General features: G+C 44.4%; 1 protein-coding gene across 6 annotated transcripts; it reads right to left on the reverse strand.

Annotated features, from left to right (window-relative positions):
- Nucleotides 1-1,471: 1,471 nt before the first annotated feature.
- Nucleotides 1,472-22,697, reverse strand: UBE2G2 (ubiquitin conjugating enzyme E2 G2). Of its 6 annotated transcripts, none has more exons than XM_087740852.1 (6): nt 22,557-22,697; nt 14,472-14,507; nt 14,342-14,387; nt 8,698-8,816; nt 5,454-5,549; nt 1,472-3,508 (listed from the first exon to the last, which is right to left on the reverse strand). In XM_087740852.1, the coding sequence occupies exons 1-6, from the start codon at nt 22,597-22,599 to the stop codon at nt 3,396-3,398; spliced, it is 453 nt and encodes a 150-aa protein (XP_087596978.1). In that variant the 5' UTR covers nt 22,600-22,697; the 3' UTR covers nt 1,472-3,395. The 6 variants fall into 6 exon arrangements, with proteins under 6 accessions (XP_087596978.1, XP_087596977.1, XP_087596974.1 ...); XM_087740851.1 differs by having other exon boundaries at nt 1,472-3,523; XM_087740848.1 differs by having other exon boundaries at nt 5,454-5,594.
- Nucleotides 22,698-22,923: the final 226 nt, after the last annotated feature.

Genomic DNA, 22,923 nt, shown 5'->3' on the forward strand with positions numbered 1-22,923 from the left:
CAAAACTGGAAAGAAGCCTGAGGCTGGCTCTGCCCCGAAGCTGCAGCCGTTTCATGTGGCTCTAACACCTCTCACCCAGCCCCTCGCACTTTCAAAGAACCGCTTGCATGCACACAGGCGCACAAAACACAATTAATGAATGTCTCCCATCCCACTGTGTGTGTTCTTACACAGCCCCATTTGCCAAGAAAAAAAAAAGTGCGTGGGTGTGGATGTATGTATATACAAAGGCTTTAAAGAGGACAGTGCTTGCATTTCTACATCTTTGTTGAAGGGTTTTGTTTTGTTTCGTTTTTAAATATAAAAGCCTAAAGCAAATGTAATCTGGAGAAAGGTTGTTTTTTTTTTTTTTTCATCTCTAATACTTTACCTGCATGTGTAACAGCTGTAGAGCTCCGATACTCCCCAAGGAACACGTTTTCTAGTAACTGTTTCAGACTGAAAAAAAGGCAACTGCTCAGAAAATCATTGCTACTGGCTAGTATTACACATGCTGCCAACATGAGTGTTCTTTCATGAAGGCAGAGGATTAAGCCTTTTAGGGAAGTCTGCCATGGGATCAACGTGGCAACTTTACGAGCTTTAGCTCTCAGGTGTTCCCCAGTTGTAATAAGCTGCCTGTGCAGTGAAATCCTCTCAGGGCAAGCCTGCCCACCTTCGCACAGGCGTGTAGCTGTGCAAGATGAACCCTCGTGCTGTGTGCAAGGATTCAGTTTATTATGGAATAAGGATGATGAAGTTTTATTTCTTTCCTGTGAGTAAAACAAACGGGGAATCTAACACACTGACTGCGGTGCCATGTTTAAGCCTTTCAATGAACACAAATGCTCACCGCTGGTTTCAGCTAAGCAAACAGCCATCATTCAGGACAGTTCTCACCTCAAGAAGGCAAGTTTTAGTCCTCCGAGGTGGACTTCTGCTTACATTTTGTCACCTGCAAGACTGCCTGGTATATATGTTCACTGTGTGGCTTAAAACGCCCAAGTTAGCAAGCCTGCTGCATGCCAGTCACTTAAAAAGAAATGGTTTTATTTCTAAGCAAAGAGATTTGGGGACTATGGAAATTCTCAGTAGGAATTGGACATCTAACTGTCCTTCTCAAATCCAAGAGCTAATTATCCGCAGATTTTGAATGATATATTAAAACTCACAATGCACCTGTTGCCATAACAAGACCTTCCTAGGCCAGATACACGGATCATAACAAGAAGCAAACTGCATCCCATCTGCCAGCTGTCAGACTTTTACAGGTTTTTTTGAATCATCAAGTCATTGCCATCATTAGAGACAAAACACTTGCCTGGAAAGCCCAAGCAACTGTGTCAACTCTTCCACCCCTCTAAAGCATCCCCTGTGTTTTAACTGTGTTAGAATAAACCTTCCACTCCTCTGGACCAAGTCAGAATTGAACACTCTTGACTAGCTGGTTACCCATATAAAACACCCACTGCAATACATTTGCATACATCTATGAAAGGATAAAATATAATCACTTTATTTTCAGTATACAGACTAAATCCCACCGTAAAATAAAGATAATGAGTGAGCACACATGAACAAAATACTCCGCACTTAAAAAAAGCCCACTTTTGCCATGTCTGCTGAATCCATTGTTTGCCACGTGGCGCTCATAGCTCTCCAGCGTTGTTTCCAAAAGCGGCTGCAGTACTTCCAGGAGCAATGCTCCATCTACTGCAATTCAAAAAACGCTCCCAGTTTGCATATAAGTGCTACATTTTCCTGTACGCCTTGAAATACTAGTTAGGTACAACACTATTTCATCATCTCTGCTCCCAAACTATATCAGGTCCCCCTCCCACCCTTACACCAAAGCAAGAAGAATTACTTCTACAAGGAGGTAAAAATCAGCAAGTTGTAGCAATACAAACTCTTCAGAGGTACAGAATGATAGCATACTGTGATCTGCAGCATGTAAATATGCAGCATGGACAGCAACACATAAATACTGACGAGTTGTACACACGCGCATGCACACAATCACCTCCATAAAGCTTTCTCCACGGTGCAACTCCTTCCACGTCGCACGCTTTGCACAGAAAAAAAAAAGCCCTTCTCAAATTTAGCCCGTTAAAGCTGCCAACAAAATTTGATTCCATGTGCTATCAATGGGCATGTTATTGCTTGTAGTAAATTGGAGAAGATTTGGACCTACACAAGAGATTCGCTTGCAAAGCACGCAGGTCACCAGTGGCCCCTAAGCAGTTTTACAAACTGATCATTGCAGCCGCCATTTCCCGCACCCTCCACACCAGCAGTTGGCTACAATACTCTGCAGTTCTAAACATGCGTCGTACCATCCTCTAGAAAACACAGTCAGTGTCTTCTCTGACCCATATTTAAATACACAAGAGCAGTCAGCATAAATAAGTGTTATGGTTAATTTTACAAAATTCATCATGTTCATCTTTGCTCATTCACCCGAAAAATGGGTGACCTGGGCTGTAATGCCAAAGGCCAGCAGTGCCTAATCCTCTCAACACCCAAATGTCAACATAAGAGGAGCTGACATTATTGCAGAGATATTTTACATGCCCAGTGGAGCAGACACTGGATCTTCAGGCTGCCAATGACCTACCCGGCCCATGGTGAACCTGACCAAAGTGTTTAAGAATCCAGTCTTTACATCTTGCACCTCTAATTGAACATAAGGTTTACAATTTAGTATCTTTAAGGAGTAATAAAGCAGCTCTTGCGATTTCTTCCAAGCAAACACTGACTCAAAGGCTCAATACAAACTCACAGTGTTACATGGGAACATGAGCCCATTCTAGACCCCCAGCCCATCACTGACAACTCCCCAGATCTTCTCTTAAAGTTACATGCTGCACAATCACTTTCTTAGCTAACACATTCTGACTATGACCTTGTTTTATAGCCTCTCTTGCTAACTATACTCTTCAAATCAGTTCTGATTGCAAATTCTGTCCTTAACTTAGCGAGTATCATCAAATTGATAGATTATTTCCTGTCTACTGGTGCTCCAGATGCAATGCTACCTATAAAAACATACAACTAGTTCTTCCAGCAGGTGATCCAAATCAGCTCTGTTCTCAAACAGCAGATTGGCAAAGGCAGGCTGCAGATTGCAAAGTCTCCAAGCTTTCCATACCATGAAGTGAGGTAGCAACAAGCAGCCTTTGAAACAGCATTGTCTCCATATTTTTCCCTAGTATTAAATCCCTTTTCCACACAATTTAGTGAGTTTAGAGGCTTCTCTGGAGCAGTGGAAGAAGAAGAGAGATGGTAAATAAATAACGAAGGATAAGAAGAACTAGGCCAATAGTTTTGCAAAGTTTTCCTTTTTGGTACCAGCACTGAGCACTGCTCGTTTTCAGGTGGAGAGAAATACAAAACACTTCAGTCTCTTTGTGAGCTTAAAGTCCAAGTGACTTCTGCACAATCTGCTTGGCAATTTTGTTAAATTGTTCTCTGTCTTCCCGCCACATCTTGGAGGCGTCTACATTGGCTCCACTTTCATCATTTGGCTCTGAAACGAGAAAGACTGAAAGATAGGTGGGCAGGCAGGCAATGGAGCAAGACCCTCTCGCTTTTTCAATGCCTCTGTACTGCCACTTCCCTGTGGCTTTGGCACACCTCCCCTGCTTGGGACTACAGAAACGCCACTAAAGAAAATCCAATGACAGCTGCTAGATTCCCGAACAGTTCTGATTTAACTGATCGCAAAAGAATATCACAGCAAGGTTGAGCTTAGGTAAGAAACAAGTGGCAGAGGAGCAAGACTTTCTTTCATTTATGCTCTCAAAAGTTGAGCCCCGGCATGCGCATGGAACAACACAATGCGGCACCACCAGTGCCATCAAGGGTTTTTAAAACTGCACGCTGCTCCCTGCAAAATGTTTTTTCTGGTTCTGTGGCTTCAGACACAAAGCCCTCCCGACCAGGCCACCCAAACAGGCTCTGTCACTCTTTGGGATGGCTTGTTCTATTAAAAAACAACAAAACAAACCAAGAAAGCCCATAGAATGCTTTCATTTCTGCAACATCTTTCATCCGAGGATTTCAGAGCGCTTTACAAAGTACATTAAACCCCTATGACTCCAACACTTCATTTTGTACAGAGGTAAGCTGAAACATGGGATATATCAGGTTCGTGGTCAGCATACAGCAGGACAACTGTCACAGGATTACACAAGTCACTAAGAATGTACTCTACCCACTTTCCTTCACACACTAGTCCAAATCCACCCCAGCCCAGTTCATGGCAGACATCTTGGGCTCATGTCTTTTTCAACACAATGCTGATGGTCCTCCCTTAAAAGCCAGTAGATGTGCAGGTCACCCAGCTGGGTAAGCTTGGGCTTACGCTATCTGCAGAGCGAGAGCCGAGTTTGCCAGCAGCCTGAAAGAAGCTGACCATTGATGTTTTAGACTAATTCCTCCAAAAGCCATGGGAAAACAGGACGCACAGGCAGAGAACAACAGAAACAAGGTGACTCCCACACTAACCAGTCTAGGTAAGGCTGCACCACAAACCGAGTTCTTGAAGGCCACGGGAAGCCCAGTGAGGTACTGTTTGTCTGCACAGCTTCCCAACAGTAGATTACTATTCTGAAGCTAAAATGGTCCCATATAAGAACCTGTTTCTTGCTCTTTGATCAACTTTACTGCTTCTAAACCCTCTAAACTGTCTAAATCTCTTATCATTCAAAACTGGTTCTAAGGGACATGGCTTTGCCGTTTTCAGTTAGTTCAGTGGCTCTGTCCACGACATGGAAAAGGATCCATCTTTCAGGGAGCTGTACACAACAGAGCTGACTCACAGCCCTTGCTGGATTTAGGGAAAGCCATTTAAAAGGCTGCACAAAAAAATTTTCACCCCACCCCTCTTCTCAAGCAGCCTTCCTCTGAACCAGAGATGGCAGAATGAGGTACATTCCCAGGCTGGCAAAGAACAAACAGAAATGGAGGGTGCTGGCTTGTGACTCACAGAGGCCATGGACTCCAGTTTACCCTACTGGTTAGTTCTGGCTAGTAGCCCTTCAGCGGCTAAAGCCAAATCCAACACAGGCTGTAATCAATAGCTTTAAGACCTGCAAGAGCTGAGTAGACACCATAGTGAATACAAAGACAGAGCACAGGTTTTGTGCAGGAGCAGGGAACCAGCTGAGCCTCCAGACCCACCTGACCATCACCATCTGCTCGGTTGCTGCTGACCTGGAAGGAAGGCAGTGCTGTCGCTCGCAAAGCTGAAAACACCCGTTTACTAATTCAGTCTTATTTTTTTCAATTATTTTCAGAGAACTAGTTTATTAATAAATAAATAAATAAATACTAGGGTTTTAAGAACTGTGGCTGCTGCTGAGCAGCTTTAAATGTCCTTTGCTCCCTTAACAAATCAAACAGCAAGAAGCACCTCTAGCTAACTCAGTAACTGCTGTCTGAGCTACTGCTAATAAAACAGCAGTCCTTACCTGCCAGCATGCTAACAACCGACAAGAGGATCTTTTCCACACTCTGCACGGGGCTCCACCGCTCAGCGCTGCTCTCATATCCCATGGGATCATCCCCTGGAGCATGAAGAATAGAGATGCAAACTCTCCCATCTGGGTAAACTGCACAAGAAGTACAGGGGATTGATTGTTACTCAGTAGAAACACTTGGCCTCTCCACATCTTTACCGCAGATGAGTGTTTGGACTTGCCCTTCATATAACTGAAGCTAAACCCAGTTTTAAATTTCCTCTTCCAAAAGCAAGAGGACACAAAATCTGAAAGACAAAAATCTAGCAAAAATTTCCTTTAAGCAAATCTAACAAACTTGGGTCATCCTTCCCCAACAGAAGCCTGCTGGGAGCACTCATGTTATTTAATAACCAGTGACAGGCTCCATGGAAAAAATAAGAGATGCAGACTGCTGAAACAAGGCAAGTATTTATGCACAGACACAGCTCCAAGTAGGTAACCAGTCTTACTTAAATCAAAGGGTAACAGTCACACAGCACTGAATGCACGTTGGAGTCCTCCACTGGACTATGACCATAAAAAGAGTTGAGCAAACTTGCTCTGCTGCAGCAAGGAGGGGAAAGTGGTATGTTATAAACAATATAATTGACCTTATTTTGAACATTACTGAGGTGCAACCAGAAGAGTTCACACTACTTTTTTTAGTTCTGCTTAAAGCTCAGCTGCATTAAAGCACATGGAAACAAAGTAACCTATCAATTAAGGATACAGACATCTTCCCCTCCCACCTTTAGCATTAGCAAAGCATCTGCTACAGTACAAGTCATCTTCACAGACACTGGGCTCCACTGACTTGATAACGAGGCCAAAGAAAGGTTGAAGAGAATGGAGTTCGGAACACTGCTTTAGCAACACAGTCTAATTCTGCAGCCTCCCAAGGAATGACAAATTTAGCCCAGTACTTTCAGTGCTTCTATTCCTCGGGTGACCAAACCTATGCCATTGCCAGGAAAACAAGACAAAACAAAAAGAGGGAATGACCGCTGGAAGCAGTTGTGCTCATTTCCAGTTCCTTCCATTCACCCAGCTAATGTCTGCACAAGCCTGCAACATGTAAGTGCTTTGGAAGACTTTTATTTACATCCCCTCCTGCAGCCGCAGGCTGGGGACTGGAGCTGGTCTAGCCGTACCTGGAAGAGATGGAAACAGCACGTGCTGAATCAGCACTTCTCCTTGCAAGTTAGGAACGCCCTGGTAGAAGGTATTTCACTTGTAAGTTACTCTAACGTTTTTATGTAGTGCCTCATTTAAAACAGGTGGACCACAGCGGCACAGTCAAGACAGCAAAGGCTGATTCCAGGAAGACGTAAGCATCTTCCCACTTTGTCACTAAGTGCTAATGCAAGACTTGCCATTAATCACTACTCTGAAGTTATCTTTGCCAGAGCACGCATGAACATGATTTTATTTTAAGAGAAGATAGTTCTGTGGTGTCTCAATTCCCCCTGTAAGTAACACAAACTGCAAAGATAAGGTAACACAGCAGACTTTCAAAACATTTTCCTTGCAATTCCTTACAGGTGGAAGAGTAAGCACTTAAGGAACAGAAAAAGTACAGCATGGCCACCCATTTCTAGAGCCTTTCTGGGTATAACCAGACCATCACAATCCCACCGGAGAAGAAAGATTCAAGTGTCTCCTTTTGGTGATCTCAACTTTAGATTAACATGACCCAGAGTCACAGGACTTTAAAGAGCTGAGCTAACCATCCAGTATGTTCCAGTTAACCCCATTGAGGAAGCGCCCACATGTACAGCCATTCTGTAACACACGAGAGCCAGGCAGCTTGTGCTCCTCCGCACCCTACTCTTCCTAGCTATGCTGCACACAAAGCAGATGAGAGCAGCGAACATCAAGCCAAGGCCAGAACTGGAGCTGCAGAGTATTGCATGGACATGGATTTGCTCATGGAGACCAGTTCTGCCAAGAAGTCTGGGTGAATTACTTCAGCTGGAGAAAGGTGTCGATGTGGCTACACTTCTTCCAGGTGCCAAATGCTGCACTGCTGCAGACATCAGAGCTTTAGAGGTGATGCTACACTTCCTTGGGCCTGTCCACACAGTTCTACACTGCGACGTGCAGGTGTGTCCTCCATAGGAGACTAGAAAGATGGGTTTGCTTGTGGATTAAATGGGCAAGAATCTGCATCAGTGGTGTTTTGAGAAGGGAAGAACAGACAATCTTCAAGAAATTGCAAAATTCCTTGGAATAGGATGAAATAAATCGATTCCCAGATGAGAATAAGATTGTGTTATGCAAGTGCAGGAACGGCAGCTGGGAAAGAACCACTAGGCAGGAGGGCAGTATTTTCCTTTTATTGCTCTCAAGTGGCAGACACCTAATAGCCTACAATACAGATCCAGCCCATTAAATCCGGGTGATGATAAACAATCTTTACACAATCCATGTTGATTTAGCAGATGTCATCACCAACAATTTTATAAAGAATGCCAAGGCTGACTCTAGAAAGTAGTGCTCCAGGCTGTGAAAGAGGGCTTTAAGGTTTTTACCTGTCCAAGGCTCAAACTTGTTAGCTGTACTTGTTGTTACTTCAATTACTTCCCCCGAGGAGTCTTAAGATAATATTGTCACCATCAGAATTGCAGAGAAAATGCCAGCCAAGTCTTTAATATTAAACACCTGCAAATGTGTCATCTGCTTGAACAGAGCACTCTGTATTTCAGAAAGATCACATCAGAAATGTTACCAAACCCGTGACTTAATGGCGAAGAAGCCATGCTGCCAAATAAAGCTGCATCCAAATTTTGATCAATATGAACAAATTTCCACTCATTAAAATAACACCAAACTACTTAAATACAAGCCACAGAGAAAGACTGGAAAGAGTCTATATTAGTTCACTAAACCTCACATCACGTACAGAAGATTTATCTTTAGACTATTTATACAATAGTTACAAGTATTCCTGGAATGATCTTAAAGGCAGTGAAATTGTTGGAATCTTTACTGGACTGTTTATGACCAAAAGGTATATAAGGAATAATGCGATAAAGAGAAAGTGACCCTAAGACAGAGCAAAACTGCTGAACAGCTGAACACTCCTACTGCATACTCAAGGTTGAAAGGGAGAGAAGCACCCTTCGTAAGGATGCCAGCTCCCCTGCTGCAAAAGTTTGTTTTTAAGGTGCACAAGCAACCCACTCCCCCATACGTCCTGCTGCATCAGACTCACTGTTCGGATGGAACATCTCGCACGTGAACCTCATCTTCGGAGGACTTAATGGGTAGTCGAGTGGAAAGCTCAGAATAGCAGGGAAGACGCCATACTCGAAACAGGTGTCTTCAGGACCCCTAGAAACAGATAAAAACCTATTCACCGAGTTTTAAGTAGTTCTTTCACACAAATTCTTGTCTAATGAGACATCTGAGGTTTGGCTTATATCATCTTCTCCAGAAAATAAAGAGTTAACACGCTCTTACCCCACACCTCATAAACTTAAATCCAAATATGGGGTTCGGGATGGAAGAGGGAAATCAAAGCTTGTACACTAAATTACTAGGAAGGTCAAAACACTGCTTAATTAGCAGGGTGTGTCTAGATATAATTGGAGTATCTGGCTCGAAGGCATGTTCCAGGATTTGAGCATCTGCACGTCAAGAGAAAGCAGAGGCAGGTGTGGGACTCCTGTGCCTTTGAAGATACTGTTATGCTGGACAAGACAGAGATGTCAAATCCTGTAGCTCAAAATAATTTATAAAACCTACAGAGATTCAAACTGCCAGTATCAAGCATAATCACACATAACCACTTATCACTATCTGATGCAAAAAACACAGCAATGTTTTGTAAAAATAAAAACACAGGGATGCAGGACAACAATGTTTCTTTGCAGACTTAAGGTATTCAGTTTGCCTGCATGCGGTGAACAAATGGCTTCATCAGAGTTCTTGTAGAAACATTTCCTTACTGTGTGCATCATCCAGTTCAAAGTGCAATCAAGTTGAGAATATAAAGACAACTATTTTACCCTCCCTACATAAAACATTTTGGAAGGTGAGCAAAAAAGTTTATTACACATGATTTATTCAAACTTGATGAACCATCTGGAAGTGATAACACAAACATGATTTCCCCTGACTGGAAAGATCACGAAACAAGCTTCATCACTGAAAATCTTAGCCAAGTAAACCTCATGTATTTAGTAAAAAGCTCTTCAAACAAGGGTTATACTGTCTGGGAAATAAGGTTTAGGAATATATTCATGCCTCCTCCTCCCAGTCCACATTCTCCATGCCAGAAAAGAACATAAAAGTTCAAGAACTCCTAACAGTTACGACTGCAACTGGTAACCTACAGAAAAAGAAAACTGCGACCAGCAAAACCTAAAGACCTAGGAGGCTCACTCTCTTAAACTTTGGGATTCAAAAGACTTGGCTGGTAGATAAACACAAGAACTATGTGATTTAAACCTGAATAATGACACTGGCAGGTAAGATTAGAGAAATGCATCAACATACTGCAAGAATGAAAGTTAAACCAGCTCAACCATTTTGTTCCCTTTCTGGCCTTTTCCCTAACTTTAGCCGGGATTCAATTCACATCTGAGAGTAAACTGAATGCATTTTTTCATGAACATTTTCATTCCAGCTGCATTGTAAAGGCTTATTGTTGAACTTCTAAGAGTATGTACATACACACATTGAAAAGCTGGTGGGTGTCTTATGTTCTGAGAGCAAACACACAGCCTTAAGGGCTCTTCTGTCAAATATGTTAACCCAACACACTCCATTTCAGGCCCTGTATTATGTGAGCAAAATGCTTTTGTTTTAGCCATTCATTGCTGCCAGGATCAACTTCAAAGAAATTATTAAAGTTAATCCAAGACAGCATTTGCAACTACAAAACACTCAGGAGGCCACAACATTTAAAGTTGACAGCATCACTTTCAGTTCAAAAAGGACATTGGCAGGGCCAGAGAGGTAAAGAGCACAGCACCTTTTGCTATCACACCACCTGCTCTGCAAAGATTTCAAAGTACACCACATTCAAAGCCTCTGTGCCTTATGCTATGATCTCATCTGAGCTGCTATCCTCGCTGAAGTCCAGACTACCCAGTACTCGATTAGGGTTCCTCCAAGAAACACCCAGACAATGCAGTGGTGGCACCCGTCCCACTGAGCAAAGAGCACCAAGCCAACAGGCCGGTTGCCTTAAGCAGCTCCCATACCCCAGGAAAGACAAAGCGCTTGCCATCACTAACCGTGTGCACACGGAAGGCACTCATTCTGCACAGGCATATAACTCTCAGAAAAAACTTGTCCTAAACCTGCTCCTTCTAAGACTCCTTCCAGCCTGCAAAGCAGGCAGTCTCTGCATCTTTTTCCACTACTCTACAGACTTCCCTAAAGCACTGAGGAGCGGACATCAGTAATCTTCCAGTCATTATAAATGACTTGCTGGACAACCAGACTGTTCAGTTGTGTGAGAGATGTTACAAACTCTGCTAACATAAGACATAGCATGAAAATAAGAATCTCTTAACTCCATGAACTGTCTGTTACTTAGGCAAGGGGAAGGAAAGGATGGTGGGCACCTGCCAAAATAGGAGGGGAAAGCATATTGACAAGGACAATTAATTTTATAATCATAGCTTCATGTGCATTTGTAAATGGCTTCTTATTTGTAAAAAGATGCTGGAAAAAGACCAAAACTCAAAGTCATCAGATGCCAAAAAGGGGAATTCCATGCTACACAAAAGTCATAAGCCTAATTATAGATCTAATTACCTTTCTAGACAGGTTTTTGATAAGCTGACTTCAATTTATACTGTTTAGTTTTCAAGCAATCTTTAAGCTAATAAAATTCTTAACAATTATGTGGTTTTGTGTCTTTTGGGGATAAACTTCAACAGCAGCACACACTTGTATATGCCAACCAAAGAGGGCAAAACTTGGTCTTGAAATGTTGAATTCACGAACTTGCACAACACAATGCAGCCTATAGGACCTCACGCAGCGCTAAGGAATTGAGCGGCATTATGGTACACTCTCTTGACATGCTGGGGCTATTTATCACCACAATTAAGTCACCCTCTTGCAAAGATTTGGCTTTCATAAATACTCTAATTCAGCTACTGTTTGATGTCTTATCAAAAGGGTACATTTTATGCCAGCCTCCAGACCTCCACTGTTCAGAAAGATTACCACACTGTACTTTCAGTTCTGGATCTATTGCGCTCACTTTGGGAGCATAAGAACTGTTCTATCATTCAGACATGTCAATACAGCCTTAACATTTATATGTTTAACATTTATGTTTAACATTTATCCAGCCCTGCTGCTGCAGTCAAGAACACCAGAAATACAAATTATTATTATCATTATTTTAAAAGGCATTGTTTTATCTCTGAGCCAAGCTCTTACATCAATCTGTATAACAATACCCAGCCCATCTCTGAATTTATAAATGGGCAGTCTTTTCTCTCTTAGGTCTCTTTTTTTTTTTATTTATTTGCCATTACATGTGCTCTAGCTTTATATAAATTGGGTGAAGGAAAAAAAAAAAGTGTTCTGTTCTCTTCATTATTACGCTACTTACTTACCTTTTGCGCTTCACCTGTCTAAAAATTTGAAGTCAACTTTAATTTCCTCATCTGCACTTCTTTCACTCCCAGAATCTCTCACAGCACATTTGAGATTACAAAACATTCAGGATTATCACAGACAAATATAAACAAGTCATTTAGCTTGCTTTCCAAATGTACACAAACACTTCTACTAATAGAGTTTTGTAAAGAGATGAAAGCAACCAAACACGTTTAGGGTAAACATGTCTCTATTGTACCACAGCTTCAGAATTTAGCAGATCTTAAAATATAATTTTATTATGACACACACACAATACAGAAACCAAAATTAAAGCACCTCCGCCTCTCATTTTGCGCTGACAAAGACCTGAAGCTCAACACTCAGCACTTTAAAGGTCTTTCAAGTCTGCAAGCAGCTCTTCTGTTGTTTAAGAATTTGTTATGGGAAACATTAGAAGTATTTTCTAGGTAATGAATCAAATCCAAAAGTACTTCTGTGTGTCCCCCATAAAAGCTCTACTCAACCACACAATCTCTGCTATGATAAAGTACCGATAGGCAGGAATTTCCCTCCATACTCCAAGAAATGTATTAAATCCTCTGGGATTTCTACGCTCCAAGCAATGCACAGCTGTCTGAACTGAAATTTGGTACATTACAAAGCGCGTGTTTCAGAAGAGTGATAACTATCCCACTTGCAGAAAGAGAAAGTGTTAAGACACTGCAGTCAAAATCTTTGGTGTCGGGCAACAAATTACCTATTTCCATGTTAAGCGTTTATTTTCAGGGGGCTGAGCTACCAGGAAGTACAACCCGTTCATCACAGGATAAGTTGCTGCACATAAGCAGAGGCCAACTCTTCATATCAATCAGCAAACAAGCAGTGGTAATCCAAACCTCCATTTAACAAGGCCTAAAATAACCCAGAGGCTCACGCTTGCCATAAAGTAGAATCACCTATGCAGCCAGCTTGTGTGGAATAGGTGATATGCTATAGTTCGGGATGCTTCTCTATCGGTTGCATGCCTCATCTCGAGACAGAAATCTTATTTTTCATCCCTAGTCAACATACTCCAAGCAAACCAAGCGAGGAGAATTCTGCCACCTACGCTAGTTGAGAATCTCATAAGTCAGCACTGGTGGTTGCAGTGAAAACCTGCCAAGAGCACAGCAGGTATGCTGCGAGCGGGGCCACAGCCACCGCCTGCTGCCCCCGGTGTCCTCCAGGACCCCCAGCCCTGGCTGAAGGAAAGGAAATCACCAACTCCTACTAAAGGTATCTTTAAATACAGAGCCTGGTTCTACCCTAACAACAGACCATCAGCTTCAAGACAGACTTAGCATTTTGGAGCTTCTTCATCTTTTAATTCTGTAGCATTTGTGTAAATTGTCGGACAAAGGTCTCTTTACCTCTCCCCTTCCATTTTAGAACTTTATTTTGTAAAAACCACCAGTAATAAAAAAACCACCATGTACTCAAAGTTCCCAAAGAAGGGTACAGCATGAGTAAGACAGTACAAGCAAGAGAGAAGACAACTTGTAAGATGCTGGGCAAGAAGCCACCCGTTCAGAAGCGGAAGGGGGAGGGCACAGCTTTGTAAAGAAGTCCTTGTCACCCCCCAAAACACATCAGGTAGCAATCAGAGCTATTCACCAACAGAAGAGCTTTCTACACGGAACCACTGCACCCAACATCTTCACACCACCAGTCGATTCATGAAGCGTAAAGAATTTAAAAAGATTTATTTTTTTTTAAATTTTAATACTTTCTCAGATGAATCCCCTTTCAATTTTCTAGAAAAAATGTGAATAGTAAGTAAACTAAGTTTAGACATTGATTTTTTTCTCCTGTCACTGATAATCTGTGTATTTTGCTCCACTTAAAACAAGAGAAAAACCTGTCCTGTACTTGCAGTTGAGTAATGTTCCCAACATGCTTGTGTGATCTACAAGCAATTCATTGTTTCCTACAGCATTTGTACATAAACATATATCCAAGGGAGCCCAAATGAGGATTCCTGTCAAATTTGCAAGTTACTTACGCTGAATGTTGCTCATTATGATGATACCTGTACAACAAATGATCACTTAAGTCCCAATGCTGCCTCTGTCACATTGTTTAAATTCCAAATACAATTCCTTGTTTGGGTCAGAAAAGAAGTTCCCAGCCAAAGGTAGGCCAAGGTCGATGTTATGCAGAACTGATATTATTTTTTACATTCTTGTTCTCCTAGAAGCTAATCATAGCGTGCAAGTACTGATTTCAGATACAAAACAGTATTAACTCACATAATCAGAGCTTCCCATTCAAAGAAGTTTTCTTCATTCATGGGACCTATTAAGAAAAAAAACAATGCTTAGTGCTACCTGAATGCAAGGCTACAACTTCACAGTGCACAAACCCTGCTCAGCTCCTCACCTGCCACTATCCCCTCTGGTGGGTTCAGGGTCAGCTCTGCAAAAACAAAAACACAAGGAAGGTTAACATGACCTGCAAGCCTGAGCATTTTGGCTAGCATTTGCGTCGCCACGGCTTAGCACAGAGGCTCCACCCGCAAACACCCTTGGAGAAAAGCTTGAGGACACCATGGGAGGAGTCTTCTGGTCATGCTTTACTGGGCAAAACTCCACATTCAGAAGGCCCAGTATCTCACTGCTGACAATTTAACTTCTTCATGCAAGACAGTTTTCTAGGCAAAGTTATTTGGCATTTTGTGCTTTTTCAGGCTCCCAAAACTAGTCTTCCCAGGGGCAACAATTTAAAACTGAGAAGGAAGAAAAAACCTCTATCCACAAAGCATGGGAAACACTCTCCTCTTGGAGCACTGTAGTATCTGCAGGTGCAAACTCAACAGCCTGAAGAGAAAGCAGGTTATATTCCTGTAACCCCTGCACCAATTCAGACTTGACAGCATCTCAACACAAAACCCAAAACGATGCAAAAAGTTGGAGAAGCAGAAGCAAGAGAGATTTTACAAGCGGCTCTGTTCCTTGAATTCAATCCAACTCTCCTTGCATTGCATGGAAAATGCAAGTAAAAAAAAAGCAGCGGCAATAAAGCAGCCATGGCTGCACACGGCAAGTTTAGATCCATCAACTCTCACTTTCTGTAAGAAACTGGTACAATTCCCAATTTGTACAATGACCTTCAGCATCAGTACCTCATTTCAAGCCTGCTGAAGCCCTGCACTCTGTGTGCTGATAAAATAATAACCAGTTCTTCTACTATCTAGTGCAATGACCATCAACTTCCAGTTTCCGAAGTCCTGCAGGCTGGTAGCAGCTGGCAAGGCAAAGCTCAACCATGCACAGGCAACCATCGGACCTGCAGTCCCTGGGGGGCTGAACACCAGCCCCACAGCTCTGAATGAGATGCAGGGCAGCCAGCAGGACCAGCAGCAAGAGGTGACGCTCTGTGTCAGACTGGAGAAGGTGACAGGAATTAGGCCAACTTAAGTAAGGGCTGTGAGCTGCTTATCTAGAACAGTGTTTCCTAACTGATGGCCTGTGGACTACTGGTGACCTGCAAATGCAGTGACACAAATGCAGTCACAGGAGATGCCACGCGCATTCCCACACATGAAAACAAGCATGAATGTGGACCTGGGGAAGACGGGAAGTCACAAACCAATAAACAAGACACTTGACCTAATTTCTGTTAAGCTATAAGTGAAAATTGTGGGTAGCACTGCACAAAACAGCGCACAGATTTTTGTGTTAAAACAGCTAAGTTACTGTTGGATTCAAAACGGTGATGAAATATGCCGACAGGACAGATAGCAATACTCTTCAGTTCACTCAGATTGCCATTAACTTTGGCACAGCCCTCTCTGATTGAAGTTCAAAAGCACAGCAGCAGACTGAAACTCAGTGTTATGGTTTCCCACGATGTCCTGATGTTAAGGAGCAGGTTTTTCCAGCTTGATAGTGGGTCTCTAACAGCTTTTCTTGTTGATGTTTTTAGACAGAAAGAGGGAGATGTCAAACCCTCCTGGAATCATTTTGCTCCATCTTGTGGCTCTCTCCAAGAAGAAAATCCCTCTGATATTTCCCATGATAGCCCTTGAAAACCCCAGGAGCATTTTCATTTCAGACCCCATGCTGGCAGACAGCCCTTGCGACTGCCCAGTGGCAGCATCTGCAGCGGGCAGCCACACAGAGGTGTGCCGTACAGCTCTCCACCCCCAAGGAAAACCGGGGCAATGGGAATTAAGAGCCAAACCCTACAGAGCAAAGGGTCTTTACAAGGACGGAAGTTCAATTCTCCGCCTTGCTCAGCTCTCCCCTTGGAGATAGGCGAAAGAGGTTTCCATCCTTAAGGATCAGGCAAAGCAGTAACTGGGCAGTGCAGGAGCACATGAGCTTTGATTTTTGAGTGGCTGTTACTATACCTCATCGTTGAAGAAGAAAAAAACCCTTTTCCACGTGGATGGTCATGTCCTACCCCATGATTTCTCTAGAGCCATTGAAAGGGAAATTGGGAGCACAGCTTTCGGTAGCTACACAGCATGAATTGCCAGTAGCTGACACAGCATCAGCTGCTTCAGTCTTACCAGAGCCTCCAAAATAGGGTTATTTTAACGGAATGTCAGGGGGGATTTTTTCCAACTATTTTCAAGCAAGCAGCAAAAAGCATGTGATCAGAGCATTTGCTTTAACCTTTCACTGCAGAACAACTTTGACAAGTCAGCTAGGCCAAACAGTCTCCTACTCCACTCTCCTCTGCCACCCCATCCCTTTGGGGCTGTCCTCCCGAGCAAGTTGCGTGGCACAACACGAGCACGTCAGCAGATGAAACAGTCCACCCGCCCTCCGCTCTCCAGGGCATCCAGCCTGGGGCAACTTCTGGCTAGCCTGAGTTTGGCCTCCTAGCCTGCAAGACCCCTCCATGTGCATGATTTAAAGCTTTCCCCCTCTGCAAGTGCCTTGCCACACTGTCCTCTCACCTGTCCACCCATGACAGCAGCGTGCCAGCACACACCCACACGCTAGCCACCATCACCCGACTGTCTCAAACACTGATGTACCATTTCTGTTCCTGTGTGCAGTATTTCCCAGCGAAAGCAAGGAGCTGAGCCTGCTGCCCATGCTGAGCACGGACAGCATCCAACACAAGGCGTTGACAGGGGAAACAGGGATCCAACTAACTTGAGAGACGTAGCTTGCACAAACTGAGAGCCACCTCCCTCGACCCCCTTTCTCCAGGGGGCAAGATCAGCAGAAAGACTTTGCAGGAGCCCTTGATGCAGCAGCTCCTTGCCACGGCTGACCGGTGATCACGGGTCCAGGAAAAAACCTCTGAGTGGAACCTCGCGATCCATGGAACAACCGAGGCAGGAGTGGAACTGTCAGAAACAGAGGGGCCCTCCTGTCACGCTGGTGCCGCAGCTCTGTCACCCTCACCTGGAGCTGAGGGACCCCATACCTGTGCTGTAGCACAGCCCCTGTTCTGCAGAGCATCACGACTTCCTCCCGCTACCAGCAGGCAGGTAACCTCTTTGGGTCAGGCAGAGCCAGGTCACCACCTTCCTGGGCAGGTATTCTACACAGTGCCAACTACCAGAGCTGCCATCAGCATGAGCCATGGGATAAAGCAGCCTCCCGACGTGCCCACGGAGTACCCTGCTGCCAATCAAGCCGTCAGGGTTCCTACGAAGCAAATGCACGAGCAGCAGCATCCTATTAAGGGATTCCGAGAGGCGGAAGGACAAGCAGTCAATGTGGAAAAAAGGATAAAACAGAAAGACAGAAAAGGAATCAGTTTTGAAAGAGGTAAAGGAGAAGGCCAAGGAAAGTCTCTGCAGAAAACAAATGAGCGGCAGAGTCATGAGGAGAAGCTGAGGCTGGCAGCTGTTGCTGGAGGGGAAGGCTGTGGTGATGTATAGGCACCAGGTCACCTATACATCACCACAACCACTTCAGGGTGCCCCAGGGTCTGGAGGGTTGTGGGGAGCTCTCTACTCAGACACATGTGTTGGGTGCATGTTGGAGGAGCCCATGGTGGTGCAGCCCACCACCTGGTTCAGAGCAATGTCTCTCTTCAGCACTGGAGAGCATGTGGAGCAGTTTCCATCTTCACATCCTCCACGAGGCATCCTGTTCAGTTTGCAGCGTAGTTTTGCTGCATGCAGTCAGGGGATTTGCCTCCAAATCGAAACACAATGCAGTCCCAGCTTGTAGCACCATAGCTAAACCTTACTTTAAAGCTTTGCTTGTAAGCTGAGACTGCATGAAATGGAGCTGACACTAGTGAATGCTTCCATTAGTAACTTGGGGCAGATTTGGGTGCACACACAATCAATGCCTCCCTTTTCATTTCACTGCTCATTATGAAGTCACTCTAGGCCAATTACACCTTTGCCAAAAGGAGGAGAACTGAAAACACACCTTCTTGTTAAAGCAGTTAATAAAAAGACTGACCATGTTCTTAAAAGAGAAGTTCAACAGTATGCTTTCTGAAAACTGTATTAATGTAGCATATCTCCAAGGTGATTAAACACACAAGACTCAGGAAATATTAAGGGCACATGCACACTTCGGTATCTGACAGCATCTGGACTAAGACACTTGAAACCGGAATCTTGTTCTTTCTACTCTGCCAGAGATTCTGTTTTCTTCTCTCTTCTCTGATGTAGCATCCAATTGGCATAAGGCAGCTGGAGCTCATGCAGACACACGGCGCAGTGTGTGTCTAAGATATTTCCTAAGTGTTATGCTTAGGAGAGAACATTTTTCCAAGCAGGTTTAACAGGGACGGCGGCAGAGGCCTACAGCAAACATTCATCCCTCTCCTCCCCCCTGGAGAGAGCGGCTCATCACAACCTGCCCCACCGCAGTAGGAGTTTTCTTCCTCTCTCCAAGCAACGAGGACAGGAAGCACTGACTGAAGTGCTGCCAGATTTTGTTCTGTATGACGAAGGTGTACTTTTTCTGTGAATTCTGAGATCTCAGAATTAACTTAAATCTCATATTTTTAACCCGACAGCACTCCCAATGATACCTGTTGGCATTACAATCCACTGCTCTGTTACCTGTTTGTACCAGAAAGGAAATACAGTGCATACAACTAGGCACTACAATACTTGTGTCTCTACAGATTTGACTTAATACTTTCAAAATAATCCATTTTAGATTTAAAAAGTCCAGCCAGTGGTACCTTCAAGATCATGCAGCCAGGAAACAGTAAATGTAAAAAAAGAAGATTTCCATCCTTTAACTTTCACAAGCATAAGCTGCTATTGAGAGACTAATTTCAGGCTTTAATACTACTACATATTCTAAATCTAGAATTAATAACAAACATATGCTCTAACAAAAATTATGCCCTTTTTTATATCTGATTTCTTTTTTGAAAGATTTATCTAAGTTAGTTCTGGCAGAGTAGAAAAATACTTGAATAAATACGAGACAGCAAAAAGTCATCACACTCCAAACATGCAAACAAACATCTAAATGAGGACAAAAAATAAATCCATCTCATCTGGCTGCCTACAGCCACCTTCCCTTCTTTCTCCACAAGGAAGGGAAAACAGTGCAATTTCACAGCCTCTCCCAAAATGGAATAATGTATTTAGGCTCCAAAAGGTAGAAACTCCTCACAACAGCAAGCATTTTTCACGTAAGGTAACAATAAACCTTTACTTAAAGATTTAAACACCCATACACATATACACAGAGAAAATCAAAGAACAAAACTAAAAAAAAAAAAAAGCAAGGAAAGAATTAGAAATCTGGTAAACAAAATACACCCACCAGCAAAGCACTGACTGCCAAACATCTCTGTCACAACTAGAAGTAAATAAAGAGCAAAGACAAAGATAGAGAAGAAAGAGGAAAATTAAAGGAAAAAAAATGTGTGCACAAATATATTCATAGATATATACAAAATTTCATCCCAGGTGGGCAGCCAGGAGGAAGGGGTCATTTACAGTTGTCTCCCCATTCCCATTCACCCAGGGCCACGCAGTGCTTACGCCCACACCGGGAACGCAAACCAGGAACATGCATCGTCAGGAGGGAGCTGAAAGTTCACGCAAAGCTGAACCTCGGACTACAGCCCTGTCCCAAGACAGGACTTTCTCTTTTACTGCAAAAAGAGGCAGCAGAACTACCTGTAACTAGGAACTATTTTTATTTTTCAAAATAGCTTTTGCTGAAAATTTCTACAGGGCAAAACAGCTTCTGAAGGGCTACAACTAACTGCCCAGTCTTTTGTGGAACACTAGGGAGAGTTATTATTCAGGCTTGATTCTGAGTTTTGTAGCAAAGTTTGACGAGCGCACCCACTAAAGGAAAGTAACAACCCTGGAAATGGACATACAGCATAGGGTAATCCAGGTGGCCACATAAACCAAAAAGTCTGGCTTACTCTATTTCTGCAACTCAGGTTTCCAGAAATAAAAGCATTGTACATTTAGCCATTGTAGATTACATTCATTTTTTTTTTTACAACATTACGTTTTATTAGAGTTGGGAAAGTATTTATCAAGTAAGATCACAAACAAGATGTTATCTCTCTATAACTACCTGAAAGGACCTTGTAGTGAGGTGGGGGTTGGTCTCTTCCCACTAGTAACAAGCGATAGGATGAGAGGAAATGGCCTCAAGTTGCGCCAGGGGAGGTTTAGGTTGGATATTAAGAAAAACTTCTTCACTGAAAAGGTTGTCAAGCATTGGAACAGGCTGCCCAGGGAAGTGGTTGAGTCCCCATCCCTGGAGGTATTTAAAAGATGGGTAGATGTGGTGCTTAGGGACATGGTTTAGTGGTGGACTTGGCAATGCTGGGTTAACAGTTGGATTTAATGATCTTACAGGTCTTTTCCAATCTAAACAATTCTATGATTCTATGATAAGTGTTACCCTGGGAAACTATACGGAGAAGATTCACGTAATGTCTGCCTGTAGCATTAAGTCAAATTCTTTTTGATGCTATTTAATATCACTTTTTCCTACAGAATTCATTCATACAAGACATTCTAGTAAGATCTCAGAGCTTCTCAACAACAAAGGATCAAAAACGCTTTTTGGGACTAAGGGGATTTATGTAAGAGAACAGATAAAAGCAGAATCAAGTCTTTTTGCAGCTGCCTTTCAGGTCAGTGCTTCTGGATTACAATAGAAAAATGCAGGTTTCTAGGACTCACTGTCAGCACAAGCTTTACCCGCACAACGGCACCAGCGGGGCCTGCTCATCGCCCCAAGCAGCTACCGCAGCAGCCTGCGTGGCGGAGGGCCCCAGGCCAGCCCCGGCCCTCGCAAACACCTGCATGACAGTTCAGTTTAGATACCTGTGCTCTGCAGAGCAGCCTGAGAATAAACACGGTATTTTGTCAGGAAACATGCATCTATAAATACTCTATGTTGTAGATGGAGTCTACCACTAAACGATGGTAAAGCAAGAAACAACTCCTCATCACTGGACAACCTCAGGAGCTCTGTAAATGACCTTCACTGGAGCAGGAGGCCAGTTCTTACAGCCTAATGCCATCCTTCACCTACCAAACACTTCTTTGTTTCCCCATTCTACTTTCTTGCCTTAAATAAAAGCCAGAACAGAGGCCAAAAGCAACTAGGTAACCAAACAAACAAGAAAGTATTTCTTGCCAAAAAGAGGCACTTTCAGACACCTCACAAGCTCACCAGGGAGCAGATCACCCACCCCGGGAGGAATAAGATGTCCCAGAGGGACCCAGCCCACAGCAGCAGGTCCCTGCTCCCTCCAGCGGGGTCGGCAAAGGTCACAGCTCACCACTGCCTGCAAGTCACATTTTACACAGATTTTTAAACAAGCAAACGAACAAGTCTATGTTGCTGATCACTAAATTCGAGTTTAAACACTGTTACTAACTGCCGCGCTTCCGTTAAGGTCTTGACAAACACCTCTAATTATCTTTGAGATAACAAAGCTCTGCAGCAGAGGCTTCCATGGCTGCATTTTGTTCCACCTGGAAAATTTAACGGGGAAAAAAAATAAAAAGAATTGGCCACTTGCCCAGGATTCCCAGGCCTCCCCCGTGACTGAGCTCCCCGTGCCAGGGAACCCCCGACGTGCCCGACGGCTCACGAACCGCCCCTCGCTGTCCCGGCCCAAGCAGCCGGGGCCCACGGCCAGGCTCGGTGCGCAGGATGCTTTCCCGCCCAGGCCTATAGCAACGGCGAAGGGCAAACAACCTCGCAGAGGGAAGCGGTACCATCCATGGCTCCCCTCCGCCACAGCCGCACCTCAAAGACCCTGGTGCCCCGCTAGCCCCCCGCCCCGGGTGTCTCTGTGGGGAGGCAGGGAGAGCTCTGCAGGCTGGAGCAACCGGCGGAGGCTGGGAAGCCGTGGCCGGCGGGGCACAGGGAGGTACGCCGGGAGGGAGGGAGGGAGGGAGGGAGGCCCGCGGCCTGCCCCGCCGCCCTCACCGCCCCGCGGCCCTCCCGGGCTTTAAGAAGGATCCCGTCAGGAGAGGCAGCGGGGGAATGAGACCAAGGAGCGCCCGTCCCCGCCGCTCCCCCGACTCACGCTTGTACTCGGCCATCAGCCGCTTGAGCGCCGTCCCCGCCATGGCGCGGCCCCACCGCGCCCACCGCCGTTTCCGGGCGGGCGGCTAGAGAGGACGGCCGCCGGCCGCTCCTCCTCTATGGTGCGCGCCCAGTCCTCCCAGCGCCGGGCGGGGCAGGGGGGCCGCGCATGCGCAGAGCAGCGGCCGCCGTGCGCAGGGCCGAGCACCCCCGGGGCGAAAACATGCAAGGAAATCGGGGAATGGCCGGTCCTGGTGGCGATCCCCTAGGAAACAGGCTGCAGACACTGAGGGAGAAGCTTCAGCTGCTCTGCAGGGAAGGGAGAAGACAGAAAAAGAGTGCAAAAAGTTGGGTTGTGCAGCAAAATC

Source organism: Nipponia nippon, unplaced genomic scaffold (genome assembly GCF_047370975.1).
Source record: "Nipponia nippon isolate SJK-2023a ecotype South Korea unplaced genomic scaffold, ASM4737097v1 scaffold_7, whole genome shotgun sequence".
NCBI classification, from domain to species: Eukaryota; Metazoa; Chordata; class Aves; order Pelecaniformes; family Threskiornithidae; genus Nipponia; species Nipponia nippon.